General features: G+C 39.0%; 1 protein-coding gene across 9 annotated transcripts in view; it reads right to left on the bottom strand.

The window, feature by feature from the left end:
- Positions 1–19,888, bottom strand: part of LOC123331130 — a 587,693-nt gene that overhangs the window by 491,490 nt on the left and 76,315 nt on the right. For 8 of the 9 annotated variants that reach the window (XM_044934518.2, XM_044934514.2, XM_044934513.2 and 5 more), the window contains exon 3: positions 1,795–1,884. The exons of the other annotated variant lie outside the window; for it this stretch is intronic. In XM_044934518.2, coding sequence (XP_044790453.2) covers positions 1,795–1,884 — 90 coding nt within the window. The remainder of the gene's footprint in view (positions 1–1,794; positions 1,885–19,888) is intronic. 9 annotated transcript variants of the gene reach the window in all.

The raw sequence follows: 19,888 nt of genomic DNA, 5'->3' as shown, positions 1-19,888 counted from the left end.
TTGCAGCTTTATCAAACCACCACAAACTTAGTGTCCTAAATTTTGAGTTCTTTCTGTTTTACTCTTAAGGACATAAATCTGAAATCAGTTTCACTAAGTTAAAATTAAAGTGTCACCTAGACTTGTTTTTAATGGAGGCTCCCTATCACCCGGGCTTGTGGCCCCTTCTTCCATGTTGAAAGCCAGCTGAACAATCATCTCCCTCCTCTCTGGGTTCTGCTTTATCCTTGTTGTTGTTATTCAGTCGCTCAGTAATGTCTGATTCTTTGTGACACCATGGACTGCAGCACATCAGGTTTCCCTGTCCATCACCATCTCCCGGTGTTTGCTTAAACTCATGTCCATTGAGTTGGTGAGGCCATCCAACCATCTCATCCTCTGTGGTCCCCTTCTCCTCCTGCCCTCAATCTTTCCCAGCATCAGGGTCTTTCCCAATGAGTCAGCTCTTCCCATCAGGTGGCCAAAGTATTGGAGTTTCAGCTTCAATCCTTCCAATGAATATTCAGGACTGATTTCCTTTAGGATTGATTGGTTTGGTCTTGCAATCTAAGGGACTCTCAAGAGTCCAATTCAAAAGCATCAATTATTTGGCGCTCAGCCTTCTTTCTGGTCCAACTCTCAGATCCATACACAACTACTGGAAAAACCATAGCTTTGGCTATATGGATCTTTGTTGGCAAAGTGATGCCTCTGCTTTTCAATACACTGTCTAGGTTTGTCATAGCTTTCCTGCTTCTCACATAGCTCAGTTGGTAAAGAATCTGCCTGCAATGCAACAGACCCTAGTTCAATTCCTGGGTCACTGATCCACTGGAGAAGGGACAGGCTACCCACTCCAGTATTCTTGGACTTCCCTTGTGGTTCAGCTGGTAAAGAATCTGCCTGCAATGCAGGAGACCTGGGTTCAACTCCTGGGTTGCAAAGATCCGCTGGAGATGGCATAGGCACCCACTCCAGTATTCTGGCCTAGTCCATGAGGTCACAAAGAGTCGGACATGAGTGAGTGACTTTCACTTTCTATTCCTTCCAAAGAGCAATCATCTTTTAATTTCATGGCTACAGTCACTGTCTGCAGTTGACTGTGGAGCCCAAGAAAACGAAATGATATCGCATAGATAAAAGCAGGATTTGTAGGAAAGCACGACAGAATCCCAGATACAGCTCTTTGATATTTTCAATTGGGTTCCATCAATGGGTGGTCCCCACAGAGGAAGAAAAGAAGGAGATTAAGGTCAGTATCTTCATTTCTCTGGCTATTTGTCTGATTATCTGAGGTTAGATGCACCCCTCCACCAAAGTCAGGGCCCCTGGTAGGAGGCTTTCTGCAGGACAGATGGGCTGGGCCCTGTACAAGCACCAGGATACAGGTCTGTTGGTTTTCATACACTCTGCCTGCAGCTGTTTAAAGAGTCCTCTAATTAAACTCTTCTGTAATTCTCCAACATGAATGGATCGCCTTTTATTCCACCCAAATTCTCACTGATACAATTTTTATCCTCATAACCCAGCAAGATCAAAATTATTTTCCAACATTTCACAGGTGAAGAAACCTAAATCCTGAGAAACTAGGAATAAATGTCCTCCTCTGTCTAGAAAGTCAACTCCTTAGTGACAAGGGAAAGGCTGGCAGGCCAGGGACCGGAGTCTAAAAGATGCTGTCCCAATGTACTTGTTGCCTTCCTACCCTTTAGCATGGTAACATGGTGACCTTGCAGAAAATAGGATGTGACTTTCCACGTACTGTCCTGCTTCAAACAACAATTAGATCAGCCATGACCTCTTTAGCCTCCTTACCTTTTGTTCATTACCAGAATAAATGAATCTTCACAGCTGTGCTCTTGCCAAAGCAAGGGTTCTGTGACAATCACTTCAATCTTCCATGACCTATGTTATATATATATAGTTGTATTAACACATACTGCTGTATCTTTGGTACATACTACATAAATTTCTTCTATAAGTATTATTCTTCCAAAGGAATGGACAGCTCCATTGAAGGAAATGAATGTAACTTTCTCTCAATTTTATGTAAATTTTGTTGCAGTATCTAATGTGCACATTTTCTAATAGGAAGTATTTAACGAATGCTAAAAAAAATAAATGGCCTTCCTCGGTGGCTCAGTGATAAAGAATCCACCTGCAATGCAGGAGATGTGGGTTCAACTCCTGGGTCGGAAGATTCCCTGGAGGAAGGCAGAGCAACCCACTCCAGTATTCTTGCCAGGCAAGCCCAGTGACGCTGGTTCTAATCAAAATTCATATGGTGAGATTTTATTTCTAAAGTATTCTTATTTAATTTTTTTTGGCCACACCACATGGTATATGGGATCTGAGTTCCCAAACCAGGGGTCAAACCTGTGACGCCTGCCGTGGAAGCACAGAGTGGTAACCACTGGACCACCAGGGAAGTCCCAAGGTTTCATTTTTTTAATCACAGATTTTAAAACAATTAACATGTCTACATAATGATTTATTCTTATGATGCCATCATATGGAATAGGGTGCTGATATCTTACTAAAGCAACACATGTAAAATGCCAAAACTTTTATTCTGTCACCTTACATATAGTGATATTACTGTTCTTTTTTCCTCAGGACCTAATTTGCTTTTCCTCATTCTATCACAGCTCCTTCCACCCCTATAAGGTCTCTTCTAATCTGAACTATTGTTAAATCACTGATGAAGTCTTCAAAAATACTATGTCAGTCACTGGTGTACTAAAAAACCTTAAAAACAGATACAATGACACCTAGTGGTGATAAGAAAATGCATTTGCTTGAAGCTAGGTAGATTCAATGAATGTGCGCAGGAACTTGTAAAAATATTGAAGGATTTCCAGCTTCAACATGAAAACAATGCATTTAGTTTATGAGTATGTATGGCCTTCACTTCTTTGACTTACATTCCAAAAGATACAACTTGAATTAATTGCAAAGTGATCTTGGAAAGTGATGAAAGTCTTCTTGCAAATCCTTTGTTTGCTGACAGAACACACTTGAGAGTTAAATATAAACAAATAGACAATGCATGTTATAGAAACATTCATGTAATTTGAGTTCATGAATGAGGTATTATTTAGTAGGTCATTCAGAGTTAATTTATAACTCCAGCAAAATTTCAAAGAGGTTCTACACCTTTAATTTAAATGAAGCACAGCACAACCTTTCACTGTAATATTTACAAATAAACAGACACCCATCACTCCCCATTCTTCAGGGAATTTAAAATGACAACAGATTTGAAATGCCAGAGTCTTTGAGATAATAATTCAGATGGGTCTGTTATTTAAATTATCAGAGTGTCATCATAAAAAGGACTGTGTGTTTTATCTCCTACTTGCCATATGAAAATGTCAAAGTATATTATAAGAGCCAGTAAGGATGATCCTACAATGCCATTCTGCCTTCTGTCCCAGAAGGAGTTGGTTCAAGGCACATGGAATACTGAACTCTAAAGAGGGTAAGATGAATACAATGGTTAACCCTCGATTCTATCACACAGTCATCATAATTAGTGGAGACGATGTCTCGCCTTTTGCATAGACTACAGCATGATTTTAACTTGGAAACTGCCTGACCATCTGAGCATAAGATTCCTCACCAGTAATACTAGAGTGATCACCGAGGTTATGTACTAAGTTTCTTCTGTTACCATGATATATCACATTATTATGGCTGTCAACATACAACCAACAAGATGTACCTGATTTGCTCCACAATTATAAAGTTCCCAAAAGTCATTTTCTTTTCACTTTGTTAGACTACTGTCTCCATTAATCACATTTTCTCTTTCAGGTATGTCAATTCACCAGGCATGAAAAATCCCGCTTACAATTCCAGGAAACACTAATACAGATTGTTAAATTTAAGTATGCAACTCTAAGGCAATGAAACTGATTTCTGTAAGGCTCTCCATGTAGAAAAAAATGATTTCATTCACTTCTAATTTCTTTTCATGAATGACATCCCATTACAGGTAATTATGCCACCAAGGGTTTTATTGCCTACACTAGTTTATTTAGGGGAAGGTGGAGAAAGAGACAAGAAATCCTTCAGTACCTTTGAATTCTTGTAAGAGTGAGCCATGAACCTCACTGCACAGCATTTACAGAGTCTGAATAATATCAGTGATATACCTCTATTAAGTGTCTGCCTTCTGATGGGAATTATATATTAAACATGACCTAACTTCTTTTTTCTATATTTTTATTAATTAAAACCATCTTGAGGGGAGGGGTGGGGAGCTATTTTTGCATTCTAATGCATGCCCTGTAAGAAGAAGGTATAAACACATTCTCCAGGAAGGGCAATCAATTCTTTAATCATCTAATAAAAGCAAGGCTTCCTCCTTGAGTTCATATCATCCTCACCCTCGACCAACAGCAATATTGCGGAACCTGGACCAACGTGCCATTTTCATTGTAGAGCAGAAAGACCTTGGGAGAAATTATGAAAATCTCTACATAGTGCCACAATACAATACCCTTGGATCAAGAGTTTGCTCTTTGCTTTTTATGAGTTCACTTCTCAGTATAAGCAATATAAGCAAAATAAGCCCATATTTCATTATAATTCAAATATAAATATTTAAAAGAAGGAAATGATTGTTTTCTCAAATATTATATTAAAACTCAAAGAATAAATTCAGTCTATGCATATTCATGGGTTTCAAACAAGGCATCTCTCAGTTTCAGTTTAATGAACATTAATATCTGCCTAAATGCATGAACATAAAACATACAAATATGTATGAATTTCAAAGCAAGATGTTAAAGGCTCTAGTTCATTGAGCTGTTAATAACAATATAAATAAGATGAATAAGGCTAGAGTGTATTACATGTTCACTAAAGTGCCAAAATATAAATATATCTTTCTAATAAGTTAAAATGGGGACTAGTTTTTTATCCATAATACAGTTGTTGACAAACCTATTCACCCTACAGTAATGTCCATGGACAATACTTTGAGTTATATGTTATTGAGTCAGAGACTTTTTCCTTAGCTCTTGCTATATACTTTGACATTTTTTTTCTTTGAAACAACTACATGTCTACAGTACCTTTATGTCCATTTTACAGATAGCTCAAGCAATGCAACAGTATATCAATCAGAAATAAGAACCAACTTTTCATTTTGTTTAACTAGAAGAAGAGAAACATTCAATATATTTGATCCATCTATATTCAGCACAAACTTTTGTCTGAATCAACACAGACTTACTGTAAACCATTGCTAGGAATCAGAGTTCATCAAATAAGCTATAAAAAGTCTATGATAATTAGAACTCTTGTAGAAAAGGGGTAGGAGAAATAAAAAATATAAAATGAATAAGAAATTACTATATTATTCTGCATTTGAACCCAAAACAACGACAGTTTTGAAGTTACATAAAGGAACTACTTATCCTGTACTATGCACTCAGTCATGTCCAACCTTTTGCAACCCCATGGACTGTAGCCCACCAGGCTCCTCTGTCTATGGAACTTTCCAGGCAAGAATACTGGAGTGGGTTGCCATTTCCTTCTCCATGGGATCTTCCCGACCCAGGGATCGAACCTGAGTCTCCTGCATCTCCTGCATGTGAAGGTGGATTCTTTACCACTGTGCCACCTAGGAAGCCTTACTTATCCTACAAAAGCCTAATAAATTGTTTGATGTTAACACAACTGCAACATAGTCATGGGAGGCTTTGCTATCAAAACAAACAGGAGGTACAGATGGGCTGACTTTAGTTTCCAGAAAATTACTTTAAACCACTCAATTGTAAATTAATCTCAACTACAGAGCATCATGATTGCAAGTATCCTCCCATGCTCTGAAAGGTTCTGCCCCACACGTAACCACTCAAAGAACTCTATGGGGCTTCTCCCACTGATCTGCTATTGGGCCAAAACAGGACTCTCTCTCTCTGGGACTAGGTATTATCTATAGAATGAGAATAATATCACACAGTGTTATTTAGGAGAGTTACTGCCGATTAATTCATGACTATAAAGCAATTTTCAGCTCTTCTACATTCTTCCCGGAGAATGCAGCCAGAGGCAATTTTACCTTTTCAAAGAATCTTACATAAAGCCTAAAGGATTCTGAACATAGAATTTTTCTAAAGGTTTTATTCCTTCCAAGCATCTGTAATGACTGGTTGTTTTACATTTCTAAAACGCAAAATATCATATCATCAAAACTTTTTCCCAGTTTCATAAGGGCAGAAGGTTTCTAGAAATTGAGGCTGTTAAAAATCATGTGAGATAATTTTTAGTTAACTATTAAGAGCTAACTTTACTGACACTAAAATAACACTATCCTATGCGAGTTTGGCTCTTGCAATTTTTTTGATGTCTGGTTCTCTGCTGAATGCTTTATTATAATTATAATTTGTTCTCTGTTGGAAAAGCCTGAAGAGAAAAATGCTACAGCAAAAGCCAAGTTGAATTGCATGGTCTTTGACTTGTGAAACTTGGATATCAAATATTCTGAAGTTAGTAATTTTTAAGCAATGGTATCTGTGGGTTTTTTTTTTCCTACTATCAGTATGCCTCAAGAAGTTTGAGGCATAAAGTTTGCCTACTTTAAAAATTTTATAAGTCTATCTGACATAGAAATTCACTAATAAGGATAAATAACCTAAAGATCATTTAATAAGCTTTCTCTAGTTCATTAAAAAAAAAGAAGAAAATAAAAATATTCATCCCTTGACAATAAGAGGTGAAATTGGGGCAAAAATTTTTAAAATAGTTGAGTTTACCCGCAGAATTTGTATCCTATGCAATATATTTGGCTTAATAATATATTTATATGTAGATATGGGGATATCTGAGATTTTCAGAATTCAGAAAAGACATTAAGAATGCAATAAGGAAGGGCTGAGAATTTAAAGTCCAGGTTCTTCAGGGGACAGAGTTTGCATAACTTCTTTCTCTTTCTGGTCAAGGTATTTCTCTTAATAGTAGACTTGAAATGGCTAGTGGTTTGAATAAGGATCGAGAATCAAGTTTATAATTTGTGAAATATTTCCTAGGTATTACTCTTGCCTTAAATGGATAATGGTATTGCCTACATGTCAAACTGGGAAAATGGAAAAAAAAAAAAAAACTAACTAATACTCACTGAAGATCTCCTCCATAGAAGATTCTTGCAGGGAGTTCAATGTACATGATCACAGATCATTCCCCCTCGTTTATTTGCCCTCCTGGAGACAGAGAACTTTACTTCTCAGGTGGATTCTCAGAACTCTTCTCAAAAATTGCCAGAATATTCTCTCTCTCTCCTAAGTATTGCCGTTTTTGCTAAAGCAAATCATCACCTTTATTTCTAGATTCTAATACTGCAGGCTACCTCGTAGGAAAATGAGTAGGTAAAGGCGGGGATGTCAACGATAATGACAAAAATATTTGGCAACTTGATGAAGCATCAATATCTTAGAATTGTGGAAATATTAATAGTTAAGGCACAGACACGTACCTATCTTCCCACCAGCAGGACTGAGGGCTTCCACTGCCAACTTGTGGTAAAATGGCTGTGTGGAAAAGATGTGGTGGGCATGGGCTGAGGAGCCACACGCATGATCACAGAATCACTTTTTCATAAACACACGCTTCTCAATACATAGCTTGCCACTGGTTGATTTTGAGTGTGGACATGCTTGTTTTCACAATTTTACCTCATCTAACCCTCATTTGGGGGGAGTGAAGATTCACCCACACCTTCACACCATTATTAACCAGAGGTTCAACTTTTCTCTTTATCTTTGCTATGTACTTTTCCTGGCCAGTAAACATCCGCAATCTATAAGTAAAGAAAGCTTTCCCTCTCCCCAAAGTTTAGGTACTCAATAAGTTATCATGGGCTCCCCTGGTGGCTCAGTGGTAAAGAATCTGCCTGGGTTCGATCCCTGATGGGGGGAAGATCCTACATGCCACAGAGCAACTATGCCTGTGCACCACAACTGTTGACCTGTTGAACTAGTGAACTCCTAACCCAGGAGTCTCAACTCCTGAAGCCTGCATGCCCAGAGCCTGCGCTCTGCAACGAGGGAAGCCTCTGCAGTGAGAAGCCCCCGCGCCGCAGCTAGAGAGCAGCCACCATACTCTGCAACTCGAGAACAGCCTGCGCAGCAATGAAGGCCTAGTGCAGCCCAAAATAAATACCATTATTTTTTAAAAGCTAAAAAATAATTATAAAAATTAGTTTTATACTTTGCAAAGCATTTGCCTTGTCAAAACGTACTTTATAAATATAATAAGCATAATAAACTGTTGATTTAATGGCTGTGCAAAAGAATAATCAGTGGCTTATTTACACAATAAGATTATTCATGCAGTTTATTTCTACTGAGTATTTATGCACATTTGATGAATATGAATCCACAAGGTCAGAGCCAAAAATTGCCCTGAATTATCTGTATTGCTTATCTACAAACTTTTTTGTTTATACATTACCCCCAAAATTCTATTAGAATATTCCCTTTTATATAATTTTATTGTCTCTAGAAATGCTTCATTCTAAATAGCTGAAACAAATAGAATTTCAACTTTATTTCCACTATTAAACTTTTTAAATAAAAATTAAGACACTTTCTATATGTAGCTAATGGAGATTTAAATACTCACATACAAAGATAAGTAATGCTTACAGACAAAATCTTTAAAACATTGAAAGTGTCCATCATTTCTTTTTTCCTTTGAATCCTTAATTCCCCCACTAGTTACTCCCTGAGAATTTTATCCTAATGATAAATATACATACATATCTCCTATGCTTATTTTTTAGCAGATAATATCTCAGCTCAGTAAAGAATCTGCCCACAATGCCAGAGACCTGGGTTTGATCCCTGGGTCAGAAAGATCACCTGGAGAAGGGCATGCCAACCCACTCCAGTATTCTTGCCTGGAGAATTCCATGGACCCCATGGACCCTGGCTGCCTACAGTCCATGTGGTCACAAAGAGTCAGACATGACTGAGCAACTAAAACTAATACATCTCTTAAAAAAAGTTTAGATTCTGTATCTCTTATTGCACTGCTTCTCTGATGCTGCTACCAAGTCACTTCAGTCGTGTCCGACTCTGTGCGACACCATGGACAGCAGCCACCAGGCTCTTCTGTCCACGGGATTCTCTAGGCAAGAATACTGGAGTGGGTTGCCATTTCCTTCTCCAGCACTGCTTCTCTACCTACTTAAAAATAAAATCAATGTCTTGAATGAAAAAATTATAATTATGTAACTATTAACATTATTACATGAATTATACAATATTGTAGATAACTATAATTTATCAAAACTAAATATTGTGAAAAACAACTATTAAACAAACATTAAAATCTTATTAAATGATACCTCTTAAAAGATGACTCAGGCTTTTAAAAATTCGCCTGATATGTTTTTGCAAAGTAAGAATCCCTTAGTGAGCACTGTTTATAACTAAAGCTAGGCATATTTAAGGAGAAGGCAATGGCACCCCACTCCAGTGCTCTTGCCTGGAAAATCCCATGGACATGGGAGTCTGATAGGCTGTAGTCCATGGGGTCGCTGGGGTTCGGACACAACTGAGCGACTTCACTTTCACTTTTAACTTTCATGCATTGGAGAAGGAAATGGCAACCCACTCCAGTGTTCTTGCCTGGAGAACCCCAGGGATCGGGGAGCCTGGTGGGCTGCCATCTATGGGGTCGCACAGAGTCGGACACGACTGAAGCGACTTAGCAGCAGCACCACGCATATTTAAGGATCAATTCTACTCTAATTCCTACATTCAGTTCAGTTCAGTCGCCCAGTCATATCCGACTCTTTGCGACCCCATGAATTGAAGCATGTCAGGCGTCCCTGTCCATCACCAACTCCTGGTGTTCATTCGGACTCACGTCCATCGAGTCAGTGAAGCCATCCAGCCATCTCATCCTCTGTCGTCCCCTTCTCCTCCTGCCCCCAATCCCTCCCAGCATCAGAGTCTTTTCCAATGAGTCAACTCTTCGCATGAGGTGGCCAAAGTACTGGAGTTTCAGCTTCAACATCATTCCCTCCAAAGAAATCCCAGGGCTGATCTCCTTCAGAATGGGCTGGTTGGATCTCCTTGCAGTCCAAGAGACTCTCAAGAATCTTCTCCAACACCACATTTCAAAAGTATCAATTCTTTGGCACTCAGCTTTCTTCACAGTCCAACTCTCACATCCATACATGACCACTGGAAAAACCATAGCCTTGACTAGACGGACCTTTGTTGGCAAAGTAATGTCTCTGCTTTTGAATATGCTATCTAGGTTGGTCACAGCTTTTCTTCCAAGGACTAAGCGTCTTTTAATTTCATGGCTGCAATTACCATCTGCAGTGATTTTGGATCCTAAAAAAATACAGTCTGACACTGTTTCCACTGTTTCCCCATCTATTTCCCATGAAGTGATGGGATCGGATGCCATGATCTTTGTTTTCTGAATGTTGAGCTTTGAGACAACTTTTTCACTCTCCTCTTTCACTTTCATCAAGAGGCTTTTTAGATCCTCTTCACCTTCTGCCATAAGGGTGGTGTCATCTGCATATCTTCAGTTACTCATATTTCTCCCGGCAAGCTTGAGTCCAGCTTGTGCTTCTTCCAGCCCAGCATTTCTCATGATGTACTCTGAATAGAAGTTAAATAAGCAGGGTGACAATATACAGCCTTGACGTACTCCTTTTCCTATCTGGAACCAGTCTGTTGTTCCATGTCCAGTTCTAAATGTTGCTTCCTGACCTGCATATAGGTTTCTCAAGAGGCAATCAGGTGATCTCATATTCCCATCTCTTTCAGAATTTTCCACAGTTTATTGTGATCCACACAGTCAAAGGCTTTGGCATAGTCAATAAAGCAGAACTAGATGTTTTTCTGAAACTCTCTTGCTTTTTCGATGATCCAGAGGATGTTGGCAATTTGATCTCTGGTTCCTCTGCCTTTTCTAAAACCAGCTTGAACATCTGGAAGTTCACAGTTCACATATTGCTGAAGCCCAGCTTGGAGAATTTGGAGCATTACTTTACTAGCCTGTGAGATGAGTGCAATTGTGCGGTAGTTGGAGCATTCTTTGGCATTGCCTTTCTTTGGGATTGGGATGAAAACTGGCCTTTTCCAGTCCTATGGCCACTGCTGAGTTTTCCAAATTTGCTGGCATATTGAGTGCAGCACTTTCACAGCATTATCTTTCAGGATTTGAAAGAGCTCAACTGGAATTCCATCACCTCCACTAGCTTTGTTCGTAGTGATGCTTTCTAAGGCCCACTTGACTTCACATTCCAGGATGTCTGGCTCTAGGTCAGTGATTACACCATTGTGATCATCTGGGTCATGAAGATCTTTTTTGTACAGTTCTTCTGTGTATTCTTGCCACCTCTTCTTAATATCTTCTGCTTCTGTTAGGTCCATACCATTTCCATCCATTATCAAGCCCATCTTTGCATGAAATGTTCCCTTGGTATCTCTAATTTTCTTGAAGAGATCTCTAGTCTTTCCCATTCTGTTGTTTTCCTCTATTTCTTTGCTTTGATCACTGAGGAAGGCTTTCTTATCTCTCCTTGCTATTCTTTGGAACTCTGCATTCAGATGCTTATATCTTTCCTTTTCTCCTTTGCTTTTCGCTTCTCTTCTATTCACAGCTATTTGTAAGGCCTCCTCAGACAGCCATTTTGCTTTTTTGCCTTTCTTTTCTATCAGGATGGTCTTGATCCCTGTCTCCTGTACAATGTCACGAACCTCCATCCATAGTTCATCAGGCACTCTATCTATCATATCTAGTCCCTTCAATCTATTTCTCACTTCCACTGTATAATCATAAGGGATTTGATTTAGGTCATACCTGAATGGTCTAGTGGTTTTCCCTACTTTCTTCAATTGAAGTCTGAATTTGCCAATAAGGAGTTCATGATCTGAGCCACAGTCAGCTCCTGGTCTTGTTTTTGCTGACTGTATAGAGCTTCTCCATCTTTGGCTGCAAAGAGTATAATCAATCTGCTTTCAGTGTTGACCATCTGGTGATGTCCATGTGTACAGTCTTCTCTTGTGTTGTTGGAAGACAGTGCTTGCTATGACCAGTGCGTTCTCTTGGCAAAACTCTATTAGCCTTTGCCCTGCTTCATTCCGTATTCCAAGGCCAAATTTGCCTGTTACTCCAGGTGTTTCTTGACTTCCTACTTTTGCATTCCAGTCCCCTATAATGAAAAGGGCATCTTTTTGGGGTGTTAGTTCTAAAAGGTCTTGTAGGTCTTCATACAACCGTTCAACTTCAGCTTCTTCAGCATTACTGGTTGGGGCATAGACTTGGATTACTGTGATATTGAATGGTTTGCCTTGGAAACGAACAGAGATCATTCTGTAGTTTTTGAGACTGCATCCAAGTACTGCATTTCGGACTCGTTTGTTGACCATGATGGCTACTCCATTTCTTCTGAGGGATTCCTGCCCGCAGTAGTAGATATAATGGTCATCTGAGTTAAATTCACCCATTCCAGTCCATTTTAGTTCGCAGATTCGTAGAATGTCGATGTTTATTCTTGCCATCTCCTGTTTGACCACTTCCAATTTGCCTTGATTCATTGACCTGACATTCCAGGTTCCTATGCAATATTATTGCTCTTTACAGCATCAGACCTTGCTTCTATGACCAGTCACATCCACAACTGGGTATTGCTTTTGTCTTGAGTCCATCCCTTCATTCTTTCTGGAGTTATTTCTCCACTGATCTCCTGTAGCATATTGGGCACCTACTGACCTGGGGAGTTCCTCTTTCAGTATCCTATCATTTTGCCTTTTCATACTGTTCATGGGGTTCTCAAGGCAAGAATACTGAAGTGGTTTGCCATTCCCTTCTCCAGTGGACCACATTGTGTCAGTAGGTAATTCCTACGTAAATAGATGTAAACATTAAGGTACCTTGTTTATAGTCATTAATAGGCGTTATTAAAAGGAAAATATACAATCATCTTTAGTCCTTCTAAGTTAAATGTCAAAAATTACATAAAAATTAACATTTTTTTCTATTTTGATCTGACACTAGATAGCTGTTATGTGCTTGTAAAATTGTTGAAAATTTAAAAATTTGCTTAGTACGTAGTGCCCAGTCATTAAACTCATTCTCAACACTGAGAATGGTAGTTTCCATCGTAATCGCTTTGGTATTGTGAGAATAAAGCACCACAGGGACCGTCAATTTACACCAGAAGTACGGCTTTCTTTTGTAGGCTGGTAGAAAAGCAATTGCAAAATGAGGGGGGAAACTAAAACCCATGTGATGATATTTCTAAGGGACTCAGCTCAGAAAGATCAGTTTAGAGAACAAGGATGTATGAAGTTATAGGCTCTAGTTCTGAGAGCTCTGGATTCTGTTATGGAATCTGCTCCCTGGGTTTAATTTGGGCAATTTCAGCTACCGCTATTACTGTAGACTTAAAATAGTCATCGTCTTTCCTTGACTATTCACATTGCCAGGCTGAAATGTATGTTCTCGGAGTTTTAAATGCTGCCCAGCAGCCACTGTCCCATCAAATGATGTGACAAATAATGTTCCTTTTACAGAAAAACAAAATCTGACCCTTGTAAAGATTGGAACAACTACAATCAAAAACTCTGCATGCAGCCATGACACAGTCGACAGTGATGAATATCTGGATTGATCATGTTCCCTTAACAATAATCTTCTGTCCTCTAGTTGAGGCTGAAGAAGGCAAAATTGGAGGGCTAAAAATGGAAACCAACACATTTACTGCTCCTTTGTTAAATAACACTGGAATCCTGTGAGCTTTCCATCTCAACATAAAGCACTGTTGAGAATGAGTAGAAATAAGCTGGCAATTTACTCTGGGAAATATATACCCCTGGAAAAGAACACAATGAGTGAAATAGTACAGCTGATCTGTCGACATCGACTCTTTGCTTGTTTACATTTGCATCAAAAACCTTGCCTTTTTCTGCCCACTTTTCTAAAGTGATTTTAACATTCTCCCCAATGCAGTCCTTCCCCTTTTAAAAATCACTCCATCTAGGCCCTAAAACTCCATGAATATTCTCCCTTGAATTCCTTTTATGAGACAGGATTAAGATTCTGCCAACACAATGTTCCGATGCTCCCCCCTACTACACATTAAACCTAAAGGACATTTAATTAAGAGTTTTCCAAAGAAAAATAAGCTTTTTTTAAATCAACAGTTTGCGAAGTGCAATTTACTTTGATATTATTCAACTATTCATATGATTTGCTTTTATTTCCCAGTCAGAGGGTGAATGTTCTTAGCAGGGCTTATATCTCATTTGGTTGTTACTGGACACATACCACTTGATCTTAAGCATCCAGTATGTTGAGCAATACTTATTCAGTAAATAAATGCATAGACAAATAGCATTAAGGCTTTTTCATAAACATTATTAAATTTTCACTGTGTAAATGTCCAGATGGTAAACACACAGAAATACATGTATGTGTATACAGTTTTTAATAGACATACATTTTAAGTATTAATTAGTATACACAACATAATACCTAGCACTGAAATATATTTTTACATTGTTCGTGAATACGCTCACACATGTAACTTTGAGACAACACATACCTAATTTGTAAGACAGTATATAATTTTCCAATTTCTACTTTTGTTTTCTACAAAAAAAGGAAGTCATTCAAATAAACATCTGAAAAAGTCTAGGCATCCTCAATCTCACAAGATATCATTCTAACACCAAACTTGCATACAAGGAAACTTATCATGTATGAAAATGAGATAACAAAGTCATAATTAGTGCTTTCCTTCAAAGCTTGATTACGTGTTATTATCCATTTACAGTGAAAATGCTACCAATATATAACTTGTCTGATGCCTCAAAATAAAACCTGAGATAGTACACATTCATAATTATCTTTCAAATACTAACATGTTTTCTTTTCACTGTTCACCCTAGACTCAGTGCTACAAACCATCAATTCCTTTACAACTTCTCCTGGTGCTCTGTGCTGAGACCAGTCTAACAAGCCAATGAGTCAAGTGTAAATGCCCTGGTTTACGTTGGAATTTTTTTTATTGTTCTGCACCTGTGAGTTTTAAGCCAGTTAACTTTTTGCCCTGAAGAAATAAAATATTCAATTTAATGTATTTGTGGGGAAAACATCAGTTGAAGCCACAAGAAATTCCTCTGAGAGTTCTAAGTATTCCTGTAGCATATTTCTTAGTCCCTGAGCTATGAACACGTATTAAGATATAGCAGCTTGGTGGAGGCAAGATGCAACCCTTATTCACATCTGTCAGCTAATGGAAGACTAAAATGCTACAGCTGCCAGGGTAAATATTAATCACTCAAAACAGGAAAATTGTATTAATCTCTTGTGCATGATATGCTTATCTATGAGTGCTATTTATGCACCGTATGCTACACTTTTGCTAATATAATCCTGCCCTTGATGAACCATAGGGAAGTTTGGTGATTGGAAACAAATCATACCTTTATGTGAGTTAAAGCATCAATATACATTAGAGATAAAGGAAGGCCAGGTTTAATATGAAACACAGAGAATCAAACATAATCGGAAATCTACTATGCCTGTCCTTAAACAACATAGTTGTAGTAGCCAAGCCACTCAGTTGTGTCCAATTCTTTGCAACTCCATGGACTGAAGCTACCAAGCTCCTCCATCCATGGGATTCTCCAGGCAAGAATACTGGAGTGGGTTGCCATTCCCTTCTCCAGTAATCTTCCCAACCTCGGGATCCAACCCATGTCTCCAGCATTGCAGGCAGATTCTTTACCTTCTGAGTCACCAGGCAAGCCCAAGTGGCCTAGCAGAAAAGCACAAAAATAAAGCCTAGTTGTCTTGAGCAACTAACCTTTATTTTTCACTACAAACAGTATGAAATCAATTTTTGGAGATGGCGGTGAAATTCATGTTTAAAACAGCATATAATTGGGGTAGAGCTTACTTAATTTTAACTTCAGTTTGAAATCCTGATTTGAAATATGTTTAGGCAATCCTTCCAAACACAAGTAAACAAGATCTGGTATCTTATAAACAACACTGGCACCGCCGCTCGCTCTGACGTGTTTGGCAGCTGTTCCTCAAAGCACAAGAGCTAGAGGAAGGTGGTCTAGCAGAGCAGCCCCCTGTGGACCTTCTAAGTCACTGCCACCTAGGTCCTGGATCAGCTTTTACTGGCCCTACAGACCTAAACACAACCAGCCCTCAAAGGGCCAGTAAATTCCAGGAGAGCAATGTCAGAAGTGCTTTCGAATGTAATGTGGGCTGTAGCATTGGGAACCAGCATCTTACTATTCCTTCTGTTGGATTCAAAGTACCAGGAACTAATTTTTTTCTCCCTTCTGAACACTAAAACACATCCAGAAGGGGCTCAGTCCTAATGAATAGCAAGGAATGAGCATGTGATTGCCAACTCATTTTCCTACAATCTAAGAAATAAATTACAACGAAGAAAGCAATGATGAGTCCCCCTCCTTCTAGATTCCATACACATGTGTTAATATACGATATTTGTTTTTCTGACTTACTTCCCTCTGTAAAACAGGCTCTAAGTTCATCAGTGGTTTGCAGGGCAGGAATAGAGACTCAGACATAGAAAACAGACTTATGGACACAGCAGGGGAAGGGGAGAGGGGGATGAATTGGGAGAATACTATTGAAACATATACACTGCCATATGTCAAACATATGTAAAACAGCTAAGGGGAAGCTGCTGTATGACACAGGGAGCTCAGCCTAGCACTCTGTGATAACCTAGGGGTGGGGTGGGAAATGGGAGGAAGGTTCAAGAGGAGGGGATGTGTGTATACCCATGGCGGATTCATATTGATGTATAGCAGAAACCAACACAACATTGGAAAGCAGCTCTCCTCCAATTAAAAATAAACTAACAATTTTTTTAAAAAGAAAAAAAAAGCAATGATGAGACACAGTGTAACGAGCCATAAGTTGAAAGCAAATTTTAATGAACAGCTGAGGCAGGGCAGTAAGCAAGGGTTAGGATGGGTAGAAATACTTGTATGCTGCTGCTGCTGCTAAGTCACATCAGTCGTGTCTGACTCTGTGCGACCCCATAGACGGCAGTCCACCAGGCTCCACCATCCCTGGGATTCTCCAGGCAAGAACACTGGAGTGGGTTGCCATTTCCTTCTCCAATGCATGAAAGTGAAAGTGAAGTCACTCAGTTGTGTCTGATTCTTAGCAACCCCATGGACTGCAGCCTACCAGGCTCCTCCGGCCATGGGATTTTCCAGGCAAGAGTACTGGAGTGGGGTGCCATTGCCTTCTCTGAAATACTTGTATAGTGGAAGCAAATAGAGGTTGTTACTGACCGAGCATATTGCTTGAAAATGCCAGAAAATGGGGGTGAAATTTGGGACTGAAGACAAGACAGACAGAAAGTCCTATAGATGGATTTTTAACTTCCAACATCATACTTCCATATAAAAAAGACCAAGAGGATGCAGATTTGCAATTCCAAGTTTAAAAGTTCATGAAGGATCCCTCTTTGGAGAATTTGAAACCTATTAAAGAAAAAAGATGAAATCCTTTGAGATCTTCCCGTATCATACCTGTGTTTTTAATCTGATTAAATTACCCTAAATCACAATAGGAGATTCAAGACCTCCATGACTACATGCTCCTAATTCCCATTGAGGTCTTCTGTCTTAAAAGAAACAAGGACCACAGACCTCATTGGAAATGACAAATATAAACAAAAATGACCTTTGAAAAGCAAGTAGAAATTCTTAGTTATGAAATATCTCCAGTTAGATTCCTCAGAGGCATGTACCATTACATCACATCCAGGGGGAAAAAAATAGATCCCTGCTTCCAAAATGTAAGTAGAAGCTAATTTATTGTTTAGGGAATAAAATATTGAATACTGAAATTTAAAAGTCAATGAAAGGGGCTTCCCTGGTGCCTCAATGGTAAAGAATCCACCTGCCAATGCAGGAGACATGGGTTCAATTCCTGGTCCAGGAAGATCCCACATGCTGCAGAGAAATAAAGCCCAGGCACTAAAACTACTGAACCTGTGTTCAGGAACCCAGGAACTGCAGCTACTGAAGTCCATGTGCCCTCGAGTCCATGCTCCCAACGAAGAGTAGCCCCTGCTCGCCACAACTAGAGAAAAGCCCACATAGCTATGAAGACCCAGTGCAGCCAAAAATAAATAAATAAATCTTAAAAATTCAGTGAAAGGTTTGAAAGATCACATTGAGAGTACTTCCCAGAGAGTTGAATAAAGGTCAGAGATGGACATATGGAAGACAAAATACATGAACCAACTAGGAAGTTCAACATCTAATCAATAAAAGTTCCAGAGGGAAAAAAGAAAGGAAAATGGAAAAGATAAGTATTTTTTTTTAAAGCCATGCAACAAAAATTCCCCAGAGCTTAAGTAGAAACTGTCCAGATTAAGTTACATCAAATGTGACTAATGAAAAAAAAAAATAAGGCCAATGCAGAAAAGTGACCCAGATGGTCTTAATGTTCCCCTACTACTAAGTCGCTCCAGTCGTGTCCGACTCTGTGCGACCCCATAGACGGCAGCCCACCAGGCTCCCCCGTCCCTGGGATTCTCCAGGCAAGAACACTGGAGTGGGTTGCCATTTCCTTCTCCAGTGCATGAAAGTGAAAAGTGAAAGTGAAGTCGCTCAGTCGTGTCTGACTCTTCGCGACCCCATGGACTGCAGCCTACCCGGCTCCTCCATCCATGGGATTTTCCAGGCAAGAGTACTGGAGTGGGCTGCCATTGCCTTCTCCGAATGTTCCCCTCAGTCTGACTAAATCTGGACAAGTTTCTTCTTGACTATAGCTCTGTGATTTCCCTCTTCTTAGACCACCAACTGGAGAAAACTTCTCATTGTAAATCAGTCTTTGCTCCTTTGAGATATAAACGTCCCAGCCTCCTGATAACATTTTACAACCAAGGAATACTCTTTTCTATTTTTCCACTGGTTTGCCCCAGCACTTAAGGACTCTTCCAATTCTCATTTCATCAGAGTTAAGTTCTATCTCTCCACTTGCTCTCAACTTAATAAAGTTCTCTTTGCCTGTTTAACTCATCTGGTGCAATGTTTCTTTGACAAGCTCATCATCAACAATTTTCAGGACATCAAGAGAAAGAGAGGATCTAAAATAACTCTGGAGAAAATTTTAAAAATGATCAATATTCCAAATTTCTAGGCAGAGTTACCACCTACTGCAAGACAAAGGAGAAGTTCTTTCAAGTTATCAGAGAAACTTTAGCTTAGAATTCCATCTTTAGCCAAACCAAAATTCAAGAATATGAATAGTTTTACAGACACAAAGAGGTTTTCTCCTTTAAACCCTTAGTTAAGTGAGTAGGGTTAAAATAAAAGTATTGATATTGAGGTTAGTGGGCTGTGCCTTTTATCAAAAGGCTTTATAAACCAGAAACTTGAAAACAGAACTAAATCCCTATGTTTATAAGATAGCTAACTTATATACCAGCCAAGGCCCAGAACTCTTTGATCTCTTGTTTCATCTTTTTCTCAGTGTGGTATTTGGGCACAAGATCACTGCTGAAGAGCTAGTCATTACATGCTTATTCCAGATAATTGGATGAAGAACAGCACAACTTCTCTTTTTAGAAGCTATCCCAAACAATTTGGACACAGCCTCTGTTTGTAAACTTTAGCCTCATCAGCTAAAATTCAATTTGTACACAGCCTCTGTTTGTAAATTTTAGCCTAAAACAATTTGTAAATTTTAGCTAAAAACAATTTGTACACAGCCTCTGTTTGTAAATTTTAGCCTCATTGGCTAAAATTCAATCCCATGGCCAGCAGGACATAATTGGGGCTAGACATTTAGGATCATGCTAAATGTAGGACACTGATATTAAAGAATAATAGTAAAATAATTGATACTGATAATT

Source organism: Bubalus bubalis, chromosome 22, assembly GCF_019923935.1.
Source record: "Bubalus bubalis isolate 160015118507 breed Murrah chromosome 22, NDDB_SH_1, whole genome shotgun sequence".
NCBI lineage: Eukaryota > Metazoa > Chordata > Mammalia > Artiodactyla > Bovidae > Bubalus > Bubalus bubalis.
This window is presented reverse-complemented; position numbering and strand designations above follow the sequence as displayed.